This window comes from Dermacentor albipictus, chromosome 10 (assembly GCF_038994185.2).
Source record: "Dermacentor albipictus isolate Rhodes 1998 colony chromosome 10, USDA_Dalb.pri_finalv2, whole genome shotgun sequence".
Classification (NCBI taxonomy): domain Eukaryota; kingdom Metazoa; phylum Arthropoda; class Arachnida; order Ixodida; family Ixodidae; genus Dermacentor; species Dermacentor albipictus.
Genome location: NC_091830.1, coordinates 92,408,997 through 92,435,197, shown reverse-complemented (window position 1 = coordinate 92,435,197; position 26,201 = coordinate 92,408,997). Strand labels below are relative to the sequence as shown.

Sequence of the window (26,201 nt, the reverse complement as noted above, 5' to 3'; positions counted from 1 at the left end):
GAAGGGTTGTCACAACTAGACATTGCCAGCTCAAGGGCGTTAAATACGCTTCCTTGGGATTCGTCAGGTTTGCCAGTTTTCGACGCCGGTCGCCTTGGATCGGCACTAAGCTCCACGTCACTGCTCAGGATAAGACGAATAAGGTAATAGACGGCATAGGAAAAATTGCACATGAGTCTGCTACGCAAATAACTGTTTGGTCAACCCTGCAAACACACAAATACATAATTTCAAGAATTGTTATGTCATTAACATCATGCCTTCGTTGTAGCACTGCGTCTGTCGTTCTATATTAGTCACGCTCAAAGGCGACCTTAGCAAGCGACTGCTTCATCAAAGGGGATGGATACCGCCGATCGCGCGCGTTACAGGTAGCAAGGGCAAGGAAGCCTCGCAATATTCACTGTACGTCACATGTAGGTGAAGCTACGGAATTCTCGTTAGGAACACTGGTCAATCTAAGAATCGTGACTTAGAGAACACATTGCTACCCAGTATATTCTTAGTATGTTCTTATCAATACTTTATCCAGTTTTACAGATTGCTATCTACTCTTCTTACTCGAGCCTGATGGCAAAGGATTTTACGTCAAAGCTTTTTTTATCGTTTTCACCGAAGTATCGTGAAATAATTCATGCCTCATGTCACAGGCGCTACAGGTGAATAGACGCGCCGTTTTTATTACATCGCCAAATGTAATCCTGTCTACTCCGTTCCTGACACCTGTCATGTCGTTATCCGCATACTAGGCCGTTGACTTTTGTATATGTCTAAAAACAGCGCCTTGCTGACCCCTCCACTCTAGGAAGTGACGTCAATCGTCAGTTATACATTGGGCCACGAGAAGCATAAAAGCGTGTAGTCAACACCTTGCTGTTGTGGAGCTGTTGCCGTTAGGTGCAATCTTCCGTGCCGCCCTGCCGTCCACTTTTTCCAAGCAGCGAACGAAGTCAGTGCTATCTTCGCTGACCTAAGCGCCCGGTCAGCGTCTGCCCAATAGGGCGCCACCTTAGCGCGCTCATACTTGCACACAGAGGCTCAACAACTTTGCACAAGCAAGTATACTCTCCGTGAAACGAAATCAACCAGAACTTGGAGCAGCTTTTGATTGACGCAATGAATTTCTATGCCGTAACGTTCCTCGCGCTCTTCAGCGCGGCATCTGGTGATACGAGGTAAGTTGCCTAACTTTCAATTGAAGCTGTCTTTTATATTTTACTGGGTTTCGTGAAACCACAGACCTGTTCTGCTTTTGAATCACGTACGCATTTCTCGTGAATGCGGCCAAACAAACGTCAAGCATGCTGAAGGTTCTAGCATGAGCTTCTTCGTCAATCACGTACATGTGGTGTGCTTTATTGGCTTCGTCGTGTTCTGACAGGCAAGATTAAATTATTTCTTCACAAAGCTCTGCTTGCACGTCCCATTAAATAATAACTATAAATAATAACTGTCTCAAGAAACGTGTAGACAACATCGAGAAGAGCCTCGAGGAACGTTTTACAAAACAGACGGCTCATATGAACGAAACGTTCAGTAACGCGCTAGCTAAGCTCTCTGAACAACTAACACAAATGTTCGCTGCGCACTTGGCGCGCATAGACGACATAGAAGCGAGGCTATCGCCAGCTGCAGGCAGACCAATCAGAACAATGAGCAAGCCGTATGCTAGACAGCAACAACACAATCAGCAGCAGCAAAACACGCTTACACACGTAGAGACGCCACCGCAGGTGCAACCGCAGCAGCAACCAAGTCGCCTCGAAGGTGACGGGTTAAATTAAACGCAGGCATCACCATGGCTACACACGCAACGAAGCACACTAACACTGGGAAACAACAATGCACAATATGGCAGTGGAATTGCCGGGGCTACAGGAGGAAGCGGGGTAATCTCCAGCAATTCATACGCAGCCGCGAGATGAAACCGGACGTGATCCTTTTACAGGATACAAACCATCCGGTTAAACTTGCTGGCTACAAAGCCATAGACGCGACTGCGACGGAGAACAGGCAACGAAAGAAACGAGCTACACCCCGCGTGGCGGGTGGCGCTAGGCCGGGGGAGATGGTGCCGCGCCGGCCGTCTCCCCCGCCACGCCCGTTGCCGGTCGCCGCCGTGCTCGTTCGACGTAATGTCACTGCGGCGCTGCGAGAACTTTCTGCGTAAATATACCTCACGTGCTCGTAGAAGTAATCCCTAAGAGCGGCCGAGGACTCTTCGTCCTTAACGGGTATAGTAAACCCACGCTGCAGCACAGATTCGGGGACCTACTGCTGGGCGCACGCGCAGCTTCCGGCGGCGAGCCTCTACTTGTTGCGGGCGACTTTAACGCGCCCCACGGAGCCTGGGGCTACACCCCAGAAACACCCAAGGGCAAACACCTTTGGGAAGACTCGCAAGACCAAAGGCTTGCACTGATCGAGAATCCCGCCGACCCTACACGCAGAGGGAACAGCGTGAGGACCGATACGTTACCAGACCTTGCGTTCGTTTCAAATGTTACAACAGCGCACTGGCAAAATACGCAGGAAGATTTGGGGAGCGACCACGCGCTGATCGAAATCGGGATAGGCACGGGCCCGAGCGGTCGTGGAACTAACCCTGAGGGCAAAGGTCGTAAGCTCAAACTCGTGAAGTGGGACACGTTCCACAAGAAGCGAGAAGAAGCGGGGCGAGGCGACGAACCGATTACGGACACAGACGAGTGGACCGAGACGATCAGAAGGGACGTAGGCGCAGCAACTAGCGATGTTCCGTCCGAAGCGAACCTCGAAATAATTGACAGTAGGCTCCTACACATGTGGGAAGCAAAGCGAGCCGTCCTAAAGAGATGGAAATGCCAAAGACATAATAAGGCGTTGCGCAAATGCATAGCCCATTTAGACAGAGGCATCGAAGAACACGCACTTCAGGTATGCAGGGCACAATGGGAAGACACGTGCAACGGCCTCGAGAGGCAGATGACCGGGGCGAGCGCTTGGCGCCGTTTTAGACACCTATTAGATCCGGAGGAGACTCGGGTCGCTCAAGGCCACAAGGCTCGTAGACTAGTCAGAGATTATAAAGGCGATAACTTCCACGACCGAATACGTGACCGTTACTTTAAAAAGGCCGAAAGCATCCAGCACGCCGAGTACGACGGCGTCACAAACGAGAAACTGGACGCGGAATATAGCGAATCGGAAATTCGGATAGTCCTGTTCGAACTCAGCACTCGATCGGCGCCCGGAACGGGTTGCCAACAAGACTCTCCGCAACCTAGACGACGAGTCATTCTCCCGACTCGCGGCCTACGTTAATGAGTGCTGGCGCGAGGGTTTGCTTCCCGAAGCGTGGAAACGGGCCCGCGTTATCATGATTCCTAAACCTGGCAAGCAAGTTACGCTCGATAATCTAAGACCGATTTCGCTTACGTCTTGCGTCGGCAAAGTCATGGAAGACGCAGTTCTCACCCGCGTGACCGACTTTCTCGAAGATCATGACGCGTTCCCGCACACCATGCTAGGATTCCGCCGCAACCTCTCCGCACAGGACGTATTGCTTCAGCTTAAACACCACATCGTAGACGACACTACCAGCTCCACTAAGGCAATTCAAGGCTTAGATATTAAAAAGGCCTTTGACAACGTTAATCACGAAGCGATCTTAAAAACAATTAAAACATTAGGACTAGGCCAAAGAATGTATAATTACGTTAGAGATTTCTTCGCGGGCAGGCGCGCATGCGTCGTCGTCGGCGACGAGGAATCGCCGGAATTTGAGACGGGTCCGTGCGGCACGCCGCAAGGATCCGTCATATCACCATTACTCTTTAATTTAGTTCTGCTTGGTCTACCCGAGAAATTAACAGAAATAGAAGGATTACATCACAGTCCCTACGCGGATGACATCACCCTCTAGGTTCGCGGGTCAGGATGTGACGGTCATGTCGAGCGAACGCTACAGGCAGGAGTAGATGCGGTTCAGAAATACTTGCGTGGAACAGGCCTCGAGTGCTCGGCTACCAAGTCCGAACTCTTACTCTACAAACCCACAGGGAGAGGTCGTAAAACCCTGCGCGAAGAGGAACAGGAATATTCCAAAATACGCATTACATTGGCAGATGGTACTCCCGTACCGCACGTAGAGAAAATTAGAATCCTAGGGTTATACCTGCAGGCAAACGGCCATAACGGAGAGACGGTGCAAATACTTCGTCGTTCGGTAGATGACACGATCCGACTCTTGCGTCGCATCACGAATAGACGCAATGGTATGCGTGAAGAGTGCGCGATCCGTCTCGTGCAGGCGTACGCGATAAGCCGCATAGCGTATGTTGCCCCCTACCTGAAGAGGATCGGGTCCGAAAAAAACAAAAACGAATGCATGATCCGAAAGGCTTTAATGAGGGCGGTCGGCGTTCCACTCAACACGAGCACCGACAAGTTTCTAGAGCTCGAAGTTCACAACTCCCTTAACGAGTTAATCGAGGCACACGACATTGCGCAATACGAACGATTATCGAGGTCAAAGGCAGGTCGATGCATCCTCGAGTCGCTCAGCATCGCGTACCACACTCAGCATGGAGAAAAGATGGCGGTTCCCGCCTCTGTTCGCGACCGCCTGATCATCCCGCCGCTTCCCAACACATTCACCCGACGCACCACGTCGGGAGACGCAACAAACGAGCAAGCGACCTTCAGAAGGAAGTTTGGTAACAGCAACGAGGCGGTGTACGTAGACGCGGCGCGATATGGAGGAGGGAGAAGCGCACACGAGGTAGCGGCTGTAGACCGCTCGGGTAAGTGCCTCGCGAGCGCCACGGTGACCACGGGACACACGGAGGCGGCCGAAGAAGCCGCGATAGCACTAGCACTCGTCGCGGTGCCGAACGCTGCGATCGCGATCAGCGACTCGCAGGCGGCAATCCGCGGCTTCGCACGCGGTCGTGTCTCGCGGGAAGCGCCCCGCATATTCCAAATTTCTGACGACGGTGACTCGTCATCGCCCTCGCAACCCCAAAATTCTACGGTCTTCCTCCTCTGGACCCCGGCACATACCGATGTTCCGCTCGCGGGCAACGAGGCGGCCCACGCCACGGCTCGAAGTCTCACACGCCGAGCCGCCGCTGATTATGTGGCCGCCTCCGCCCCCGAGAGCGGAGCATCGGATCTGCCGGATCGGGACACTACAACAGAAACACAACAACAAGAAACACACTGGGCGTGGGGCCATCGCCTAACCACGTTAAGAGACCTCACCCAACACTACAGACTCGAAACACGCACATTCCTGCCACCGTACGATAAATTGAACAGGAACGAGGCCGTAACTTTACGCTTCCTCCAGACACACACCTACCCTAGCCCCGCTATCTTCTTCGGCTTGCCGGACGGACCAGCTCTGGTCCGTCCGGCAAGCCGAAGATGCCGCTCGAGTCCAAGGACTTCGAGCCGTCACCTGATGCCACCACAGCAAGAACTGCCGGACTATTCTTTATTAAAGTTCCTTCTTCTTCTTCGTCATGTAGGAACATTTTAAAAAATGTAGCAACATTCAGAAGATTCTGCAGAAAATGACAGTACGTCATGTAGCGAATGTATGTGGGCGAAATGCGAAAACATCCGTGGTATTTAGATTTAAGTGCACGTTAAAGAACCCCAGGTGGAAGAAATTTCCGGAGTCCTCCACTGCGGCGTGCCTCATAATCAGAAGATGGTTTCGGCACGTAAAACTTCATAATTTAAATTTAATATAGCGAATGTGACCTACGTGCCAAAATAGCGCGATAAGCGCACACGCCTTATTTCCGAAGCGTTCCACATTCATGTTAGCGGAGAAGCGGGTGTAGGCCTTCCCTCTATCTCCCTCTTTCCGAAAGAGATTGCCTTCCTATCGCATTAATTGCATTTTTCTCCCCTGTGCACGCTGAATTCTATTGATTCTGTGCTTTGAGATAGCGGCGAAGTATTTATATGCCGACTGAAAGAATAAAGACACTTGGTTGTTAGTAATTACTGGTGTCTGTGTCCCTCTCCTCGTGCTGTTGTTTATAGCTATTTTACTGGTCGTACTACGAGACGTCTCATCAATGTTTTTATTGCTTTGTCTTGTGTGAAGACATTGTCGCTCTCAGTTATATGAAAGGTCGCGCGGGCACAACATAAGAAGTCTCGAAGAAACGTCGTCAGCAGCTTGTAATGCTGACGGCTGCAGATTTTGAGTGTGGCTCTAAGCAGACTTTCGCTTCCTTCACACTACGTAACACTCGTTATCCCACCTTAGTCACCATTTGTGTAACGCTGAAATGTTTGCGGAACCAATTACGCCGTTTTGATTCACGACATGGGTGCCGATCGTTCCTAGCATGCGCCTGACCCCCTCTTCGTACTTATCTATTCGCCCAGCTACATGTCCCGTTGCACACGCACACACACACACACAGGCACACACACAAACACACACACACACACACACACACACACACACACACGCACGCACACTTTTATATCTAGCAGTTTCTCGTGAGTCAGAGCACCATCCGATCCCAACCTCGTGACGTATATGCGATTATGTGAGGTTCTACAAGATATTCTTCTGGGTGCTTTATCTCTCCTTTGTGGTCATTGTACCAATCTTCTGTTTTCCCCATGTTTAACCACAAGCTGTCATTTCTCAGAAGTTACAATCGCAAACAAACACAAGAAGTATCTAAATATTGAAATAAATAATAAATAATGAACGCTTCTTATTCTACAGTTCTGCTTCACATCGCCTCCGATAAGCTCTGTATTTCACATAACAGCATTTGTATCGTATTTGCCTTCGTCGCCAGGCCTCGACAGAGCAACGAAATAATAATCAGTGGACATAACTACAGCGCGAACCAATGGGACCCTGGTGCCGTCGTGAGTGTACCTCTGAAAAGGAGCAATGTGAGTATACATAAAGTGCTCTTCACAAACGCACTACTGAGATTTACTTTGTTTCTTGTGTTACACGGTTTACATGCACAACGGCGAATTGGTGAAAGGGCCTCACAAGCCAGTCTGAATCCAAGCGAGCACGAGCTTCATCCTTGCGCGTAGCGCCCACAAACTGGGTTCCACCGCTTTCTTCTCTACACTGGCACACGGGGAAAAGGAGAACCATCCTGTTGGATCAGCGCATAGTTAGCATAGCTGGGTCATAGTCTGGTTCAATGCGACTGACGTGGACAATCTTTATTCCTCGAAGAAATATATTTAAAGCTGCAATGTGCGAAAACGCTCAGTGAAAAAAGTTTGCGCAATTTCGTTCGTGAGTAAAGCAGGAATGTCACATTATGTCCTTGTATTGGGTTTAAAAGCACTCACAAAGTGTCGCATAATATTATGAAGGATTTCCCTGTCCATGATATTCGTGGAGTGCATAAATTGTGTTCAGAAGCGATCGCGACTCATCCGCAACTTATTTTGCAATATCGTCGAAGTTTTCCCAGTAGATTTAGGCACAGAATCATCGAAAACGTTGAATTTCTTCAAAATCTTCAAACATGTAATATATGTCGAAGGGGACTAATGCGAAGGCAATGTATAATCCATTTAGACTTTAATATTGTGTTCACCTAAATAATTGAAAAGTTGCTTTGCCACACTTTACAGAATCAATACTACGGGGTCATCAGTATCGGAACACCCCCGCAAACTTTCAATGTTGTCTTCGACACAAATTCTAACGTTTCATGGCTGCCTTCAGTTGGCTGCAGCAAGGCACAATGTGGTAAGTATATTTTGCCGCAGCGTTAAAACAATACGCTTAAACAAATATTTTGACATTGCTTTTTTTGTAATTGCTACGTTCTTTCACATATGACCGGTTGTAGCTGAACTGTACAAGTACGCTTAGGGAGCTTTTTGAATTGGCGGCACTCGCACTGCTTGAACCTTCAACAAAATAACTTGTCGAAAGAAAGAGCTAGCTTCTTTCCGGAGCTCGAGATAATACAATGAGCAATGCTGCTTCCTCTAACAGTCATCCTGGAGCAGTTGTCGTTGCCGCGGATATTTATTCTCTTTATACAGCAGCTCTCGGTAGCTAGCAGATGCGAATAAAGTGTTTGTCCACAATATTGTGCGCACTCGCAAAATGGTTGCGCCATGGTAAGCTAAAAAATATGGCGGAACCCATCTCCCGATGAATGTCGACGTCACCGCAGTTGGCGCTGAAACAATTTAACGACACGCCCCATTGCAACCGCCAAAACGCACCATGCATAATGCGTGTATTGAGCCGGGATGCACTCCCACGCTTCCCTTTATAATGTCTGCGCAGAAATGTGCGCGCTTGTTTAGAACAGAGAACGATGCGACAGGCGGGTTTCCTCTGTCAGCTGCTCTTGGTCAGAACAACAGTGTGCGCTGAAGTTACCTTCCAATCACGCAGCTGCAATCAAGTCTGCCGCTACTCGTCGTCTATCCGGGGGTTCATGCCAAACCACATTATGACGCTCTCTGGCGAGGCAGGCGTCTAATGTGGAGACATCGCATTCCGCATACGCGTCCATTAGAGCCCCTGTGCCTGTTAATACACCTCTGAGTTAAGGACAACAGGTGAGGCGATAAGCAGACGAAGATGCAGTGGTACAAAAACAAGATTTACAGGTACCAACTTCCAACTGTTTATTCACCGGAAACAGCGCGCTTCTATACATGAAACCAAGGTGCAAGATAATCACAGTAAAGATAAACTAATAAGGGTTGTAGGAGCTGACATCTACTCTTTAGCCTGTGATCATCAGCGTGGATAACAACGTAACTGCGGCGACCTGAACTTAACTACCAAGGCAGGGGCATGTGCATAACAAGGGCAAACCGACTAGAAAAGCAAATGGAACAGCTGCACGTTCTAATCTTTGTAGTGATTACAGGCTACAGTTCATAAATTACATGTCATTGTTCGTTACTGCTAGTGATGGCGTGCTAACAAACTTATTGCCTTCTCTTTTTGTTAAGAAAGCCTCGATTTCCTCGATGTTAGTGTGGTTTCTTGCTTTCCTTAGAAAGATCGTTTGGTCCAGGACTTGCACACAACCACAGTGCTTGCAGTAGTCTGCCAAGTGCCCACCCATGTTGTTGTTAACAACAAACCGGTGTTCTCTCGTACGATCGTAGAAGCATCGTTTGGCTTACCCAATATACACCCTGCCCCAGCCTAGGGAAATATTGTAAACCCCATCGCTAACACAATCGGTGTGGCGGGCTTCTTCAAGCATGTAAGCAACGCTTCAAGCATGACAGTTTATTGGGCATCAAAGAGCAATTCTTGGCCACTTTGCACGGAGTGGAAAACACAATGCGCACATTATATCTGACTGTGACCTTCTTTACATTGTGTGACAGCTTATGTACGTACGTTATTACCAGCGCACTCAAGTTTGTCTTTGGCCCCTGCACTTCGTTGCCCGTGTTTTAGCTTCTGCAGGAGGATTTCGCGCAAACCCGCGATATCATCGGGAGGAAATGGAGTTTCCTTCAAGCAGCTAATTTGATTCCTAAAGCGTGTAACGAGATTGTGCTCGCATGACTTCATTAATGCGGAATCGGGGCATATCTTAGATACTCCCCTATTGATGAGTTCAACATGCGTGCTGTCATATGGTAGAAGGCTTTTCTTTGTCGTTGAGTTTTACATTCAGCACACGTGGACGTTTGTGATGCTTAAGGTCAAGGAATTGAACTGAGTGTTCCTGTTGCAACTGCCAGCTGAAATCTAGTCTGCAAGATTCTGCCAAGAAGGTGTTTGGTGATATTGCCCCAGCCACGTCAAGGCTAGTGTCAGTTAGATTGATTAGTTCAAGATATTCAACCACATACTTATAAATCCTAACTACATTGCAATCGTTGATTTTGACATGAATGCTTTTGTCAACGAATGAAAAATCATAATCGCGCAAAAACAGAGCTACGAAGAGCCGATCTGTATACCCTCCTTAACGAAAGCATTTTGCAAATACTTCAAGCAGAGTAGAAAAAACGATATGAGCATTCCTGCTTTGACTATACAGGATAAAATTATGAGCGCCGATCAAGAGAAAGCTGAGGTTTTCAACGAATATTTCAAATCAGTTTTTACTGAAGATGTGCCTGAGGAGATGGCAGCAGACCCATTTTCCCACCCTTCAATGACAGACATTCAGATTGACGGTTATGAAGTTGACTGCTTGCTACGACAGGTAGATACATCGAAGGCAGCTGCTCCTGATGGATTATCGCTGGTTGTTCTCCAAAAATATCATAGTTTCATTGCAGAGTATTCAAGGATTATGTGTGAAAAAATGCTTAATACTGAAATTGTTCCACATGACTGGAAAGTTGCAAACGTCATGCTGGTATATAAATCAGGTGACAAAAGTAATCGAAAATTACAGGCCCATCTCGTTAAAAGCGATTTGCTCTAAGCTATTTTAGCAGATCATTTCAAGTGAAGTGATCAAGTACCTTGATTCAATAAGCTCTTTCGCGCTATCTCAGCTTAGTTTAAGGAATGGACGCTCATGCATTACGTAGCTAGTCGAATTTGAACGTTAGATTTTGCATTCTTAAGACAGTAATTCCCATATAGATGCAATGTTTCACGGTTTCCGTAAAGCTTTCGATACCGTACCACATAGCCTATTAGAATTTGCGATGCTTTCTGCAAAAGCAAACCTTAAAGCTAATGTTTGGATAACGGTAACTGTGACGTCTAGTGTGCCACAAGGGAGCCTATTAAGACCGCTGTTGTTCTTAATTCCTATTAACAGCATCGTTGAATATGTCACCTCTGCCATTAAATCACGGGGAGATGCTGAAACTTTGCAGAGAGACTTGCGCCCATGATCGCAATGGAAAATGAGCCTGCACGTCCGCAAATGTTGCTGCATAGCATTCACAAACCGTTGCCATAAATTAGAAACAAGCAAGACCATAACCAATTCAATGATTCTGGCAGCCTCAAGTGGAATAAGCACTTAGAAGTTTTAGTGACAAGGGCAAGTAAGATGGCATATTCTTCACGAAGGAACTTTAAGCAGACTTCATCAACCGTAAAACAAGCTCTTTACTGCTTGTATGTAAGATACATTGTAGAATATTATTGTGTGGTTTTGGACTCTCATCAGCTGTACCTAATTGAAAGAATGGAAAGAGTGCAAAATGAAGCAGCTACATTTGTAAGTAATAAGTATAATTCATTTTCAAGTATTACCGAACTAAAAAGTACGTTGGGATGGGAGCCATTAACAATAAAAAGAAAGCACCGTCCGCTTAAATTTCTTCATAGTACCTATTGGAATAATAAGGTCATTATTCCCCACCAATAATTCTCAGTACCGACGTACGTCTCGCTTCGTTGAGAAAGTTCCCAAAAATTTTGGAATACCAGTTCAAAACACACAATTCTGGTAGTGCATCCATTGTAAGAATAATGCAAGAATGGAACCGCCTCCGAGACGATATCGTTAGCAAAACCAATAATGAACTCTTTTTCCGTTCCAAATGACAACATCGGCATTAATAATGTCGACACGAATAGAAGTATTCTCCCAATGTGACTTTATTGTGTAGAATGTATGTTTGTGGGTACGTTTGTATATTCTCTATAATTTCGCATGATTTTAATGCTATTATTCTTGTTTTCTCACAAACCTTGAACAACAATCTATTGCTATTTGTGTTATGTTGTGATCCACGCACCCCCCCCCCCCTCTATGCAATGCGTTTTGGTGATGCAGGTCAATAGGTGATGCGCTATTTCAGTCACAGATACACTACTGCAGTTATGTTTGGCGTACTACACCTCAGCGTGATATAAATAGAATACTGCCTTTACAGAAGAAAGCTGTCCATCACATTGCTAACATTGGTGATTCATCTCCGTCTTTTGCATACTTTCGCACTCACAGATAGCTAAAATCCCACATATGTATGAGTTTGTGCATTTAAACTGCACTTCTTCATTGAAACATTTAATTGAGACTACTGCATTCCTGCAGCGTAACAGTCATGCTATCAATACTCGTTTCGTCGGATAGTGACTTATACCCCTTTTCCTTCATTACATTATGGGGTTTAACGTGCCAAAACCACTTTCTGATTATGAGGCACGTCGCAGTGGGGGACTCCGGAAATTTCAACCACCTGGGGTTCTTTAACGTGCACCTAAATCTAAGTACACGGGTGTTTTCGCATTTCGCCCCCATCGAAATGCGGCCGCCGTGGCCGGGATTCGATCCCGCAACCTCGTGCTCAGCAGCCTAACACCATAGCCACTGAGCAACCACGGCGGGTCCCGTTTCCGTGACGACTATAAATCCCTGTCCTTGAAACACAACATTCTATTAATTCTAAATAAACATAATGACTTAGACGAACCCCCAGTAAATATATTACGTTAATTATTTCCTAACTGCTAACTTATGTATTCATTCAATTTACATATGAAATAGGGTCTTCATTAGTAAAGGGCTTTATTCTGCAAAACAGGTTGCTCTGGCTTATGATGCCTTATGTATTATTCTTTTATACTTGTTAAGTGTTATCCTTATAACTGATGTTATTTTACACTATTGCGGTTAGTATTTGTATTAGTGGGGTTACCATTTGCTTCTGTTAGTAAAGTTAGTGTCAATTTATGTTTGTTGTGCATTTCAACACAAATGCATTGTTTATGTCTTCCTTTTCGAATAAGAGTGCTCGTTCTAATTTAATTTACAATGACATTCTACAATCTGTATAAATACCTTTTTTGTGTGATCCTTTTAAACACCTGGTATCAGTTTACGTGTCACATGTCGTCACATCACATGTCACTAGCAATAACTGACAAAGCAATGTCATTCATAAAAGATAACCGCTAATTGCCGTGAAGAATAGAACGTGCTTCTGCCCCATTTGGTTTCCTATTTGGTATGCGCCTGAAATTCATGCGTGTTCCTATGTAACTGCCTTGATAGTTCAATGCAGGTCCCCACAGTAACATAGTTATTTACACTGATGATTACAGGCTCGAGAGCGGGTGTTAGCTCCCACCACAATTGTTTTTTTTTGTCTTTAGTCTGATTTGCTTGCCCCTATATTTCATGTATAAAATTGCGTAGTTTCTGGTAAAAAGAAAACACAAGTTGGCGCCTGTATATGTCCTTTGTGTCTCAGTTCGTCGTTGTCTGCTTATCGCTTTACCTTTTCTCGTTAATTCGTTAGCCAACCAGCTCAGCGAAAAGTTTCGTTCAATAAACCCAGTTCTTGCCATCCTGCTGCAGGCATCGCGATGACGGCGCATGATTATGCTTGGAGTGCGCCGTCTGTTTCGGCCGCCGGGGCGTGCAGTGTATTGTCACACGTCACTAATGGTCTAAAGCGACGCCGCTCTCCCAGCGTTATCTCCTGCAGTCATCCCGTAGCAAAATATTGAAAAGATAATCTATATGACCAGGACTAAATAGCTATAATCATCATCATCATCATCAGCCTGATTACGCCCACTGCAGGGCCAAGGCCTCTACCATAGTTCTCCAACAACCCCGGTCATGAAGTTTGTTTGACGGAAGCCCGTCTGGTCGGGATGAAACATGGTTAAAAGGGTAAACAAAAACCCCGGTCATGTACTAATTGTGGCCTTGGCGTCCCTGCAAACTTCTTAATCTCATCCGCCCATCTAACTTTCTGCCGCCCCCTGCTACGCTTCCCTTTCCTTGAAATCCAGTCCCTAAGCCTTAATGACCATCGGTTATCTTCCCTCCTTATTACATGTCCTGCCCATGCCAATTTCTTTTTTTGATTTCAACTAAGATGTCATTACCTCACGTTTGATCCCTCACCGAATCTGCTCTTTTCATATCCCTTAACGTTACACCCATCATTCTTCTTTCCATAGCTCGTTGCGTCGTCCTCAATTGAAGTAGAAGCCTTTTCGTAGGCCTCTAGGTTTCTGCCCCGTAGGTGAGTACTGGTAAGACACAGGTATTATACACTTTTCTCTTGAGGGATAATGACAACCTGCTGTTCATGATCTGAGAATACCTCCCAATCGCACCCCAGCCCATTCTTATTCTTCTGATTATTTCCGTCTCATGATTCGGATCCGCCGTCACTTCCTGCCCTAAGTAGACGTATTCCCTTACCACTTCCAGTGCCTCACTACCTATTGTAAATTGCTGTTATCTTCCGAGACTGTTAAACATTATTTTAATTTTCGGCAGATTAATATTTAGACCCATTCTTCTGCTTTGCCTCTCCAAGTCAGTGAGCATGCATTGCAATTGGTCCCCTGAGTTACTAAGCAAGGCAATATCATCGGCGAATCGCAAGTTACTAAGGTATTCTCCATTAAATTTTATCCCCAGTTCTTCCCAATCCAAGTCTCTGAATACCTCCTGTAAACACGCTGTGAATAGCATTGGAGAGATCGTATCTCCCTGCTTGACGCCTTTCTTTATTGGGATTTTGTTGCTTTTTTTATGGAGGACTACGGTGGCTGTGTAGCCGCCGCTATAGATATCTTTCAGTATTTTTGCATACGGCTCGTGTGCACCCTGATTTCTTAATGCCTCCATGACTGCTGAGGTTTCGACAAAATGAAATGCTTTCTCGCAATCAATGAAACCTATATATAAGGGTTGGTTATATTACGCACATTTCTCTATCACCTGATTGATAGTGTGAGTATGATCTATTGTTGAGTAGCCTTTACGGAATCCTGCCTGGTCCTTTGCTTGACAGAGGTCTAAGGTGTTCCTGATTGTATTTGCGATTACCTTAGTAAATTGTTTGTATGCAACGGACAATAAGCTGATCGGTCTATAATTTTTCGAGTCTGGCGTCTGCTTTCTTATGGATTAGGATTATGTTAGCGTTCTTCCAAGATTCCGGTACGCTCGAGGCCATGAGGCATTGCGTGTATAGGGTGGCCAGTCTTTCTAGAACAATCTGCCCACCATCCTTCAACAAATCTGCTGTTACTTGATCCTCATCAGCTGCCTTCCCCCTTTGCACAGCTCCCAAGGCTTACTTTACTTCTTCCGGCTTTACTTGTGGGATTTCAAATTCCTCTAGACGATTCTCTCTTCCATTATCGCCGTGCGTGCCACTAGTACTGTGTAAATTTCTATAGAACTCCTCAGCCACTTGAACTATCTCATCCATATTAGTAATGTTATTGCCGGCTTAAATCTGATTCTCGCAAATTCCTAGTATCTTCTTCACTGCTTTTAGGCTGCCTCCGTTCCTGAGAGCATGTTCAATTCTATCCATATTATACTTCCTTATGTCAGCTGTCTTATGCTTGTGAATTAACATCGAAACTTCTGCCAGTTATATTCTAGCTGTAGGGTTAGATGCTTTCATACATTGGCGTTTCTATCGGCGTGACGGCAGTGAGATGGCAACGCTGGTATTATGACCACGTCATGAGCACATTGAAATGAAGAAGCTGGGATGTTGACGACAAAATGAGAACGATGTAATTTCCACGAACACATAATGACGACAGTATGACAATGAACGCATGCGGAAGGTTATATGACCACGACGGGAGGAGCACGATGGCATGACTACGAGGTCGAGATGACAAGGATGGCGTGTTTTCGACGGAGGAAAAAATGACAAAATACGCTGGCAGAAAGGCGATTATATTGCGACAAAATGGCGATGATAGAGGTGGTTTGTGCTGGTGCTCACGTCCGTAGTTATGTGCATCATGGAGTGGCCCGAGCCGACTCGGTTACCGCTATATACGGTGCTTTCTTTCACTACTTCATAAAGGGAAAATCAGACATCCACCCGTTCGTAGCAGTTGCTACAAAGGAAAGCCATACGGGTTCCCCGAAAGGAAAGCCTCAGAGTTGAAGAAAAATTCGTCCTGGTCCGGAACTAGAAGCCAGGACCACCGCCTTTTCGGGGCAGCCGCTCTACCATCTGAGCTAACGACGCGGCTAGCAGATGGCAGGGCGAAGTCGAATTTGTCAACAGCACACGAAGCAAAGGCAAATGTTTCACGTAGTAGTTATGCAGAAACCTGCAAGGTGAAAAGAAGTAATTAATAAAGGAAAAATCAGACATGCACCCGTTCGTAGCAATTGCTACAAAGGAAACCCACACGGGTTCTTCGAAAGAAAATCCTCAGAGTTGAAGAAAACTTCCTCCTGGTCCTGAACTCGGACCCGGGACCACCGCATTTCCGGGGCAGCCGCTCTACCATCTCAGCTAACACGCGGCTAGCAGTTTCCCTTCATTAATTACTTCTCTCCACATTGCGGGTTTCCGCAGAACTACTACATCAAACACTCGCCTTTGCTTCGTGTGTTGTCGACAAATTCGACTTCGCCCTGCCAAATGCTAGCCGCGTGGTTAGCTCAGATGGTAGAGCGGCTGCCCCGGAAAGGCGGTGGTCCTGGTTTCAACTCCCGGACCAGGACGAATTTTTCTTCAACTCTGCTGCTTTTCTTTCGAGGAACCAGTATGGGTTTCCTTTGTAGCAATTGTTACGAACGGGTGGATGTCTCATTTTCCCTTTAATAATTACTTCTCTCCACCTTGCGGGTTTCCGCAGAACTACTACGTCTTGCACTACTTCGTGTACCAGCCATTGGTGCAATACACCAGCCAGAAGCCAGCACCTGAAAAGTGGGGGTAAAAAAAAAGGAAGGAAAGCATCGCTTTATTACAGGTCTGTAGAAAGCTCGGATATACTTGGCATGAAAATGATTGGGTGAATTGCACCAAAAGAAGTTAACGGGAATTGGCAAAGTCGGGTATACGAGCAGTGACAAAACAGACCTCCACGAATTCCAAATGACAACACCCGTGTGTGCTCTCTGCATATATCTGTCAGGGCTCGTTATATTTTTTATATCTTACTTACCCTATTCTTGCACCGCTAGCCATGTGCCACTTTGACACAAAGGGTATACAAGCATTAATTCGTGTATATTTGGCGTCCCACTTCTCTCTTCCATATAAATGTCTTCGCAATTTGTGTTTCTACATGACATTAAACGTCGCCTTCACCCTCATGGCGTAGCTGCGTCGAAGTCTCACTGCGTACATCCAAACCCCGCCGTGGTTGCCTAATGGATTTGGTGTTGCGCTGCTAAGCACGAAGTCGCGGGATCAAATCGCGGCCACGGCAGCCGTATATCGACGGGGACCACATGAGAGGACACCCATGTACCGAAATTTAGGTGCACGTTAAGGAACGCCATGAGGTCCAAACTATTCCTGAGATCACTACGGCGTGCCTCATAATCAGATCGTGGTTCAAGTAAAATACCATAATTTTTTGTGTGCATCGACATGCACGCTTTTTACAATTTGGCGCAGCATGTGAGTGATATAGTGCGTAAAAACACATTAAAGAACAATAAATTTGGCAAAGCTTGAATTGAAAGGCAATTGTATGCATTGTTTCGTTTCATAACATTCAGTACATTGCTTTACAAAAGCATCGGTTCAGATAGCTACCAGCGCGTGCATTTTAGAGGATAATTTTTTCTTTAGATGCTTTCCTAAACGTGCATACTTAAAGCACATAGAGATAATATAAATCTGTTTATATTGCTCCATGGTGGACTTCAATTTATTAGGTGATGTCTTTTTTACCTATTAGTAATTCATGCCTTTAGCCCATTTACCTGATGACGATAACATGTCTACATGCCAGACCATGACGTAGAGGCAAATGGGCTCGACAAGCTGCCCACGCAGCATTTCTCAGTGGTCCTCCCCATGAAGCAATAGACGCAAATAAACTTCAAACTATGCCTGGTAAAGAAAAATGCATATTGTCGCGTGCTTCTTTGTTTTGCATTGCAGGTTGGTGTTGGCGTCGGGGAATGGCTGTGTCGTGTTGACCTGTGGCTTCAAAGTCGCCTCGTTAGGTCTTCCTTTGTCGCTGCATTCTTTTCTTATTGGCTTCGTTGGGATGGCAGCATTTTCGTCGGCGACACAGGATGTTCGTCAGTTCGACAAACAGCAACCGTACCTCTGTCGTTTGCTGCTTTTAGACTTCCGGATATCGGCATGCAGACAGGCCCCGGGATGATCTGTGTATGCTCATCGTTGCGGCGAAAGGTGGCAGCCTGGTGACGGCGAATAGACGGTCGTCGAGGTTTCCACTTAGTGGCGGCGAGGTAATCGGTGATGTCACGTGGCCGCTCGCCAATCTTTGGACGTGGCGCGTTGATGGCGAATTCTCGTAGACCCACCTCGCAGTATGGGCATCGGCGGTAGATAGATAGAATAAACTTTATTCTCCAACGGATAAGGTGATCTGCCCACCCCGCGACCCGCAGGTCAAGGGGCTAGTGCCGCCGCCTCAGATGCAGGCTGGGAGGTCTTGGATCCCAGCAGCCTCTTCAGCCAGTTGGACTAGCCGGAGCTGGAGCTCAGAGTCCGAGCTGCGCAGCAGGACCTCCTAGGTGTATCTACCACCTATATTGTGCGTTCCCCCAAAAGAGTACGGACATTCCCATATTATGTGGTCGAGGGTCCCTCTCGCCCCACAAAGATCACACCTATCACTCGTGGCCTCGGGGAACATGTGGTTCGCCATGACCGGGTGCTGATGCGTATAAGTTTGCAATTGTCTCCACGTGACTGCTTGTCGTTTAATTTCAAGTCTGGCGGACATACCAGTCTGCGAGCCAATCCATAATGCTGCGTGATCTCCCCATATTCTAGCATGCGCTCTCAGCTCCCTCGGTCATCGAGGGGCCCCGTAGCGGCTCGGCGGTAGAGATCTCGAGCTAGCTCGTGGGCCGTCTTTTCCTATTAAATTTGTTCTATATTATTTTATTTTAATTTTTTAATTTATTTTACTTTTCTAATTTTTCTATTTAATTTTTCTATTTAACTTTGTCAGGCCTAGGATTCTGCGTGCTAAGGGCCAGATCCTTCCCTTGCTAAAATTTTGTATGGCAGTTTTACTGTCACTGACCATAAATTTCGCGTCCTTTCCATCGCAAGCTAATGCGATCGCAATTTCCTCGGCAACTTTTATGCGGCGCCCGCGCAGAGTGACAGCGTTCACGGGAATACCCGAGCCGCTGACCGCCATTGCCACCGTAAGACTGCCGCTACCTACCGTCGCGTTTACATAGGCCACGTCATGTTCCGAAATTTTACCGAATCTAATTTTTAATGCATCGGCTTGTTTATCCCTCCTGTCTTTGCTATGATCAGGGTGCATGTTTTTTGGCAGGGGGGGGGGGCTAATCAGATTTTTTTCTCACTTCCCTATCAATTTCCACCTTTTGGGTGGGCCTAGATCTGTCCAGATTTATTTCAACTTTGGTCAATATGGCTCTTCCTGTCTTCGTGGTGCTATGTCTCTCAATTTGAGAGGTTCGCACCGCTTCAGCCAGTTCTGCCCATGTGTTGTGCACTCCTAGAGTCATAAGTTTCTCGGCGGATGTGCACATGGGCAGTCCCAGTACTACTTGTACACATTTTCTCATTAGAGAATCAATCTTTTCTCTTGCCACCGCTTTCAAATCGAGACATGGCGTTGCGTAGCTCACCCGGCTGGATATGTGCGCCTGTATTAGTTTAATCAATTTTTTCCCCTTTAACCCTCGGCCTTTGCTTGCCACCCGCCTAATTAGTCTCAGGGTCTGCATTGCGTGACTCTGCAGCCTCTTGACGGTCTGGCCATTGTGGCCGTGTAAGTGGAGAACCAGGTCCACGATTCTAATTTACTCGACTATTGGTACCTTCTTACCCGCAACTTTAATTTTGATCTCCGACGGTGCCTTGCACCTTAAGTGCTTTGGATTGTATATAAACAATTCAGATTTCTGCGGCGAGCATGCTAGGCGTCTTTTGGGCGCCGAATTGACTATGATGTCGGTGGCGGCCTGGAGCAGGCTTTCGATGGCTGAATCACTTCCCCGGTTGACCCAGAGGGTGACATCACCCGGATATATACTAAATTTTAATCCCTTAAGCTTTACCAATTTCTCGGAGAGTTCCCCCATATCCACGTTGAAGAGTAGGGGAGACAGCACTGATCCCTGGGGCATTCCCTTACTCCCTTGCTCAATTATGGGGGATGCAGGCAATTCCTCCCGTGAGGAAGTCCTCATGCAGGCAATTCCTCCCGTCAGGAAGTCCCTGATGTATCGATAAGTCCTGGTACCTACATTAATCTTGTTCAGCCCTTCCAAAACTGCCTAATGCTTTACGTTGGCAAAAGCCTTCGCGAGGTCCAGTCACAGAATGGATTTTGCATCTTGAGACCTTGAGTCAATTATTTCGAGTTTGAGTTGGAGCATGACGTCCTGTGCACACAAGTGAGGTCGGAACCCGACCATCTCATGTGGCCACAAATGGCCCTGCTCCATGAAGCCCATCAGTCTAGTCTGGACGACGTGCTCCATCAATTTCCCCACGCATGAAGTTACGGAAATTTGCCGTAAGTTTAGACGTCGCCCGCTTCTGCGCGGTGACAAGAAAGCGGACGATAGTCAGGGGGGTGCCTAACTCCAGTCTTCTTTGAATGCTGAGCGGGACGACGGGTTGGCGTGCTGGCGGTGGTGGCGGTTCACGACGAAACTGAGGCCTTGCCGGGACCTGCTCGGGCGTGAAGGGCGAACGCGACGGCGGGGTACGGCGGCGTAGGTCATCGATTCCTACTGAGGCTGCGGTGATTGAGTGACCCTAGTGACTGGCCAGACTCCTCATGGAAGGTCTCGGCAGTTGAATGTACTTAAGGCTGTGATGACCAAACTTGTGAAGCTGCTCCCTCAGGACAGCGCTGATGGCCTCAAGCGAGTCGTCGGTGCTGCGATACAATTTTTGTTTTTATCATGCGGCGCTTGAATTCTTGTTTCCACGTTTTAAAAGCTTCCTTTATGTTAGTGGCCTCGGGAAAAGACCCTTCGATGGTCTTCAGTGCCTTTCATTACATTCCAGCGGAAAGTTCTTGCCTAACGCCCCACATGCGAAGGCGAGCTTCCTTTTCCTTGGACATTTACGGGTAAGCGTGGCGGAATAGAGGTTCACATATTACGTAAATATGGTAACTTTCTCCTTAGGTAGCTGCAGTCGGGCTTGCAATCCAAAGGAACTTCGGCCCTGTCCTTTCGAAGAACGCTCGTGATGGTCCTCAGGTAGTTGCTGAGGAACAGTCCCACGTTGTAAGCGTGGACTCCGGCTTCTCGAACAATGTCATCGTCGCCAAGGAAATGTACACATGGCATAGCTTATCCTCAGGGGTCCACTTGCTGAATGTTGAGTTCCTTTCGAAAGTCTCCAGCAAGCTTTCCGGGTCCTCCAACCAAGTTTTACGGAAGACGGGTGGTTGCCATTGCGGTTATTTACTTGGGCACGATGATCGTGGTCGTCTCAGGCAAAAGCCCGTGCTCCGGGGGAAGTCGTTGCAGCCAGCGGCTAGCTCGCTGGTCCTTGGCCACGTTCGTGTTGTCTTCGCAGTTCACGCTTGCATCCCGGCTTTGGTGGGGCGTTTGGTGCCTCAACGCACGAGCACCTCCACCAGATGTCACGTGGTATTGACCGTCGAAAACACTGTAGCAAAACCTCGAATGACGGTCACATCCATGTGACATCTGCAGGAGGTACTAATTCGTTCATGTTGGCCGACGTCGAAGCCAACAAGCGGGATGCCATGCTGACCTACGCAACCTTCGCTTACAACGCGGCAGTGAAAGAAACGCAGGTCGCTCCGTTCCAGCTTGTTTACGACCGGAACCCCACGACGACTCCCGAAGTTATGCTGCCGCACGTCACTGACCAAGAGAATCTCGATGTTGCGGCCTATCACCAGCGCGCCAAAGGAGCCTCACAGGTCGCCCGCCTGCACATCAAAAACACAAGATCTGAGACTACAATCCTCGATACCACGGCATCGAGTACCTGCCCAGTGACCATGTTTGGGTCTGGACACCTAAATTCCAAGGAGGACTTAGCGAGAAACTGTTACGCCTCTATTTCAGGCCCTACAAGATCATCCGATGCATTGGCGCACTGGACTATGAGGTCGCGCGAGACGGCATATTCCAATACCAGTGGTGTTGCGCACGACCTGAAGTCATCCACGTAATGCTTTTAAGACTTTCTACGTCCTCTCAAGAACTTAGGGACTTAATTTCTTTTTTACTTTGTCATTATCGGTTGTTTTTGGTTATGGGTGGTTTTGTTTTCGCATTTGTGTTTCTTTGTGGCACCGGTACGATGTTACTTCAGAGGGGGCACTTACACGTGTACTTCTTTATCTTTGTCGGGTAACGACGGTTCACCGTCTAACAAATTGTATCGCTCAGCGCAGGACGCGCATGCACGTTCACGATGTTTCTCGAATGTTATCGGTGGTTCTACCGCTGTCTGTTGTTGCCAAACCTTGTGCAATGTGATTGCATGTATGCGCGACACAAATAGTCTTCTGGAAGACTTGCGGGCCCCAGTGATTACTACGGAACATTCGATGAGTTATGTATAAAAGCCGACGCGTTTGACCCACTGATCAGATTCTGACAATCGCCGAATGCGTATGCAGCTGTCATTTTGTTTTGAGTGTAAGCTGCTTTTGCGAGCCCAAGTTCACCTAATAAAAGTTGGTTTCGTCGCTCACAGCTTTGCTACTGCGTTTTGACGGTCACTCCACAATATATTGTGATGCAGCATTATTAAAATTTGTTACGAACGTTTTTATAAACATTTCTTTAACACAAAGCTTCAACTTAGTTTCTCTTACCACCAAATTCAGGCGATCGCAAGCTGTACGACAACCGCAAGTCCTCTTCGTACTCTCACTACGGAATATGGGTGGAAGTCCCGTCTTTCGCTGGCAACGGCATCAAAGGGACGGCGGCGCGTGAGACCATTGACATCGGTGGTATCAAGCTCATGGACCAGCTTTTTGTTGAAGCAGCCGTCATCGATCCTAAGGTTTGTTATTCTTTTCAAATGAACTCTTTCTCTCTGGGTCGGCCACATCAAAAGTCTGGGCAGAAATAGATATTGACATCTCTGACGGCCGGAAAACGTTTGCAAAATATTTTAGCCTAACGAGTTAGTTGAATTTTGTTTCTTAGGTTTACGTGCCAGATAGACAATATGATTATGAGGCATGCCATAGCAGGGAACTCCAAATTTATTTCTTACCATCTGGGGTTCCTTCACACGTAGTTGGTGCCAAGTACTCTGGGCCATCATTACATGATTATATTTTACGGAGGGTCATTTGAACTTACCCCTGGCATAGCGAAATTCTATCCTGAGTTCAAGACTTCATTTAAGGTACCCGTTTCTCCAAGTGAAGATGTATAAAGCTGCCTATTTAGCGGTTGCAGCGACTAAGTGGCTAGAGTCAAGTAGAACTAAGACTGTTGCTCGGGGTAGCTGAACCGTAGTAGCAGTCTCAAAAGCGCAACGGGAACAAGGAGAAGCGAGAACGTGACAGTGATCACTTCCGCCAATGTTTATTGCATGATTCGCGCTAAAACGTTCTGTCCTAGCAGGAGGAGGGTGTTATGATGCATTGCAAGATACATCCTATGGTTTGCAAGAGCTCGCTCTCAAACGTAGGCAGCCTATGAGTTCAATCTCATCATCTAACAAACTGATTTAATTTTCGCTTACAGAATCTGCGCTTTTCGCGGCAATCTTGCAGGCTTCACAAATTTACTTTGTCCGTTTCAATGTGTACTTTTGAAGTGTAGCAATGCATACTCATACCAGGAAGGCAACCACATTTTTTCAAACGATTAGAGCTGTTGCTGGCGATAGATATTAAAACATTTTCATGCTGCCGCAGCCTCTCGGTGCAGCACCCGATGTTGTGCGATGGTCACAAGCTAAAGGGATGTCCTAGACGACTCCTGTAGTACAGGCGGCGTACACATTCCGGCATATCTTGATGCATAATTTGGCTTTAGGGGCATCCGTATCTACTATTCTGTACATTGCTTTTATTTGTTGGGTGTGGAATAGACCACATGCACCCCTGCACGGCACACCGTCCTTTTAAGCTTGAAGGACACGTTGTGCACACATGGAATCAAAACAGCGGGCTTCCTGTCTTCTGTCTAGGTGCGCCTCTCCACTTTCTTCTATCTCAAGCGCTTCCGCCGGGTTGCCAAGGAAAGGCTCTGCGAATCGTGCTTCAATCAAATCTGCGTTGCATGGGATGCAGGCATGGAGGGACTAAGGCATTATTAAGGGCTGCAACTTGTATGCCTCACATAACGAACTTCGAGTGAGCCGACGAGAATGACAGCAGTATTTTCTTTGACCTGGTGTTATATCGCCGGCAGGTCTACTGCTTTGGGAGCATTATCACAACGTCGCAGAAGCGGAGCCCTCCTGTTTGTAAAACCTTGGTCTAAGCAGGGTTTAAGTGGTGGCGACGAAGAGAGGTAGAACAGCGTCCCCCTAATATGAAGGTCGTAAGTCCGATTTCTTCTCCAGTGAACTATATTTTCAGGCTTGCAGCAGCGCCTGACATCGGCAAGAAAATTGTCGAGCGCTAGTGGGGCTATGCTAGTCCAGGTGCAACCAAATTAGTTTCAACCAAGGTTGAACAAAGGCACTCCCTCACCCGAACAAGAAATGGCCTCCCTGGTGCAGTATTAGGGGCTGGCTACCTCATGACTCCCTCAATTACCCATGGCAGCTGACAATTGACAACTGACAACGCATGTCAGTCCCTGGCAGCTGCTGAGCACCTGACCAATGCGGCATTCCGCCCTATGATCCGGTACAGGGTGCTGAGAATCTCTGTATTCAGAGAGACCGGAACTGGAAACCATGGCAACGTTTAACACGTAACCCCTCTCGAGTGAGGCAGGCTTAGCAGGGCTCTTTGAGTAATTATCAGGCATTCCTTGAGATATTATGGACCTTAGTGAGGTTAGAACTGGTGAGGCTTATACAGTAGTCACTAACCGCCATGTTCTCTGCAACAGAGATTTTCCATATAAGAAGGATTATTGGTTTGGCATTGTAATGCATAAGAACAGAGCGGGCAACATTGATTAATTATAGAACAATAAATAGAGGGTAGCAGTCATCGTTATAAAGCTGAATAGCAGGGAGAGAATGAAACTATTGGAAGGAGCTTACGCTGCATCCTCTAGTCATGATGATGAAGAAATTGAAGTTTTATGAAGACGTTCAATGAGCCTTGAAAAAACGTGCAAGATTAGAATGCTGTAGTCAAGGGCGACTTCAATGCACAACTGATGAAAAATCAAGCTGGTGAAGAAGCATTGGGAAATACATGATATATTCTAGGTACACTAGTGCGAGAGTTTGGTAGAATCCAGAGATAGGAATAGGCTGTGAATAATAAATAGCTTCTTCAGGAAGCGCAGTAACAGGATGTCGATCTGGTCAAGCCCTAGTGGGGAAACAAGCAGTTACCTTAGGTTTGTGAGGACTAGGATGTGTCTCAGTATAAAGAGATAAACAGCAATATTAGTCGAGAAGAAAGAGACCTACCTAAACGTAGTAAGGGCAAAAGCAGACGACTTCAGGCTGGTGTTTGTAAACATATGTGCAGTTTTAGAACAGGATGATGAAGACTGTATAGAGCTAATGAATGAAACCATAAATAGACTGATTTCATAAACAGAAATTAAGGTGGAAAGGCAACAAGGCGACCAGTAGGTAGATTCTCCGAAGTAACGAATGACGTAATAAAGAAACGACAAAGCATAAAATTGACGAACTCCTGAGATCCAATACAGTTCGCTGAACTGTTAAAACTGGTCAACGAGAAGAAAGTAAGGAGTATTCAAACTGATAACGTGGGAACATTTGAGTAGCAGTCAATATTAGCAGCAGCATGAAATCAGTGAGAAGAAAACTTGAAATAGGACAAAGCAAGATGAACGCACTGGACGATAAGCAAGATAATGTCATAAGCAATTTCAATGACATAATAAAAGCAGAAAAAATCCATACTGACCTGTAACTGTAGACCTGTAGAGAAGCCACGATACCTTCATTCAAAGGAGTGATGAACAGCATACTGAGACTCCTTCTATAACTAGTGTTAAAATTAGAAGGCCCTTGCAAGACATGACTAGGGGAAAAGCGTCAGCAGCAGACTGAATAACACTCTACTTATTCGAAGATGGAGGACAGCTATTACTGGGAAAGCTTGCGACCCTTATAAGCAATGCCTCTCGACTTGAACTGCACTACAGAGCTGGAAGAATGTCAGCACAAAACTAAACCACAAG

At 46.7% G+C, this 26,201-nt stretch overlaps 1 protein-coding gene across 1 annotated transcript in view; it reads left to right on the top strand.

The window, feature by feature from the left end:
• Positions 1-914: 914 nt before the first annotated feature.
• Positions 915-26,201, top strand: part of LOC135918145 (pepsin-2B-like) — a 39,484-nt gene continuing 14,197 nt past the window's right edge. The window contains exons 1-4 of the mRNA XM_065451803.2: positions 915-1,175; positions 6,819-6,918; positions 7,627-7,744; positions 22,721-22,902. Of these exons, the coding sequence (XP_065307875.1) occupies positions 1,117-1,175; positions 6,819-6,918; positions 7,627-7,744; positions 22,721-22,902 (459 nt within the window). The 5' untranslated portion in view covers positions 915-1,116. The remainder of the gene's footprint in view (positions 1,176-6,818; positions 6,919-7,626; positions 7,745-22,720; positions 22,903-26,201) is intronic.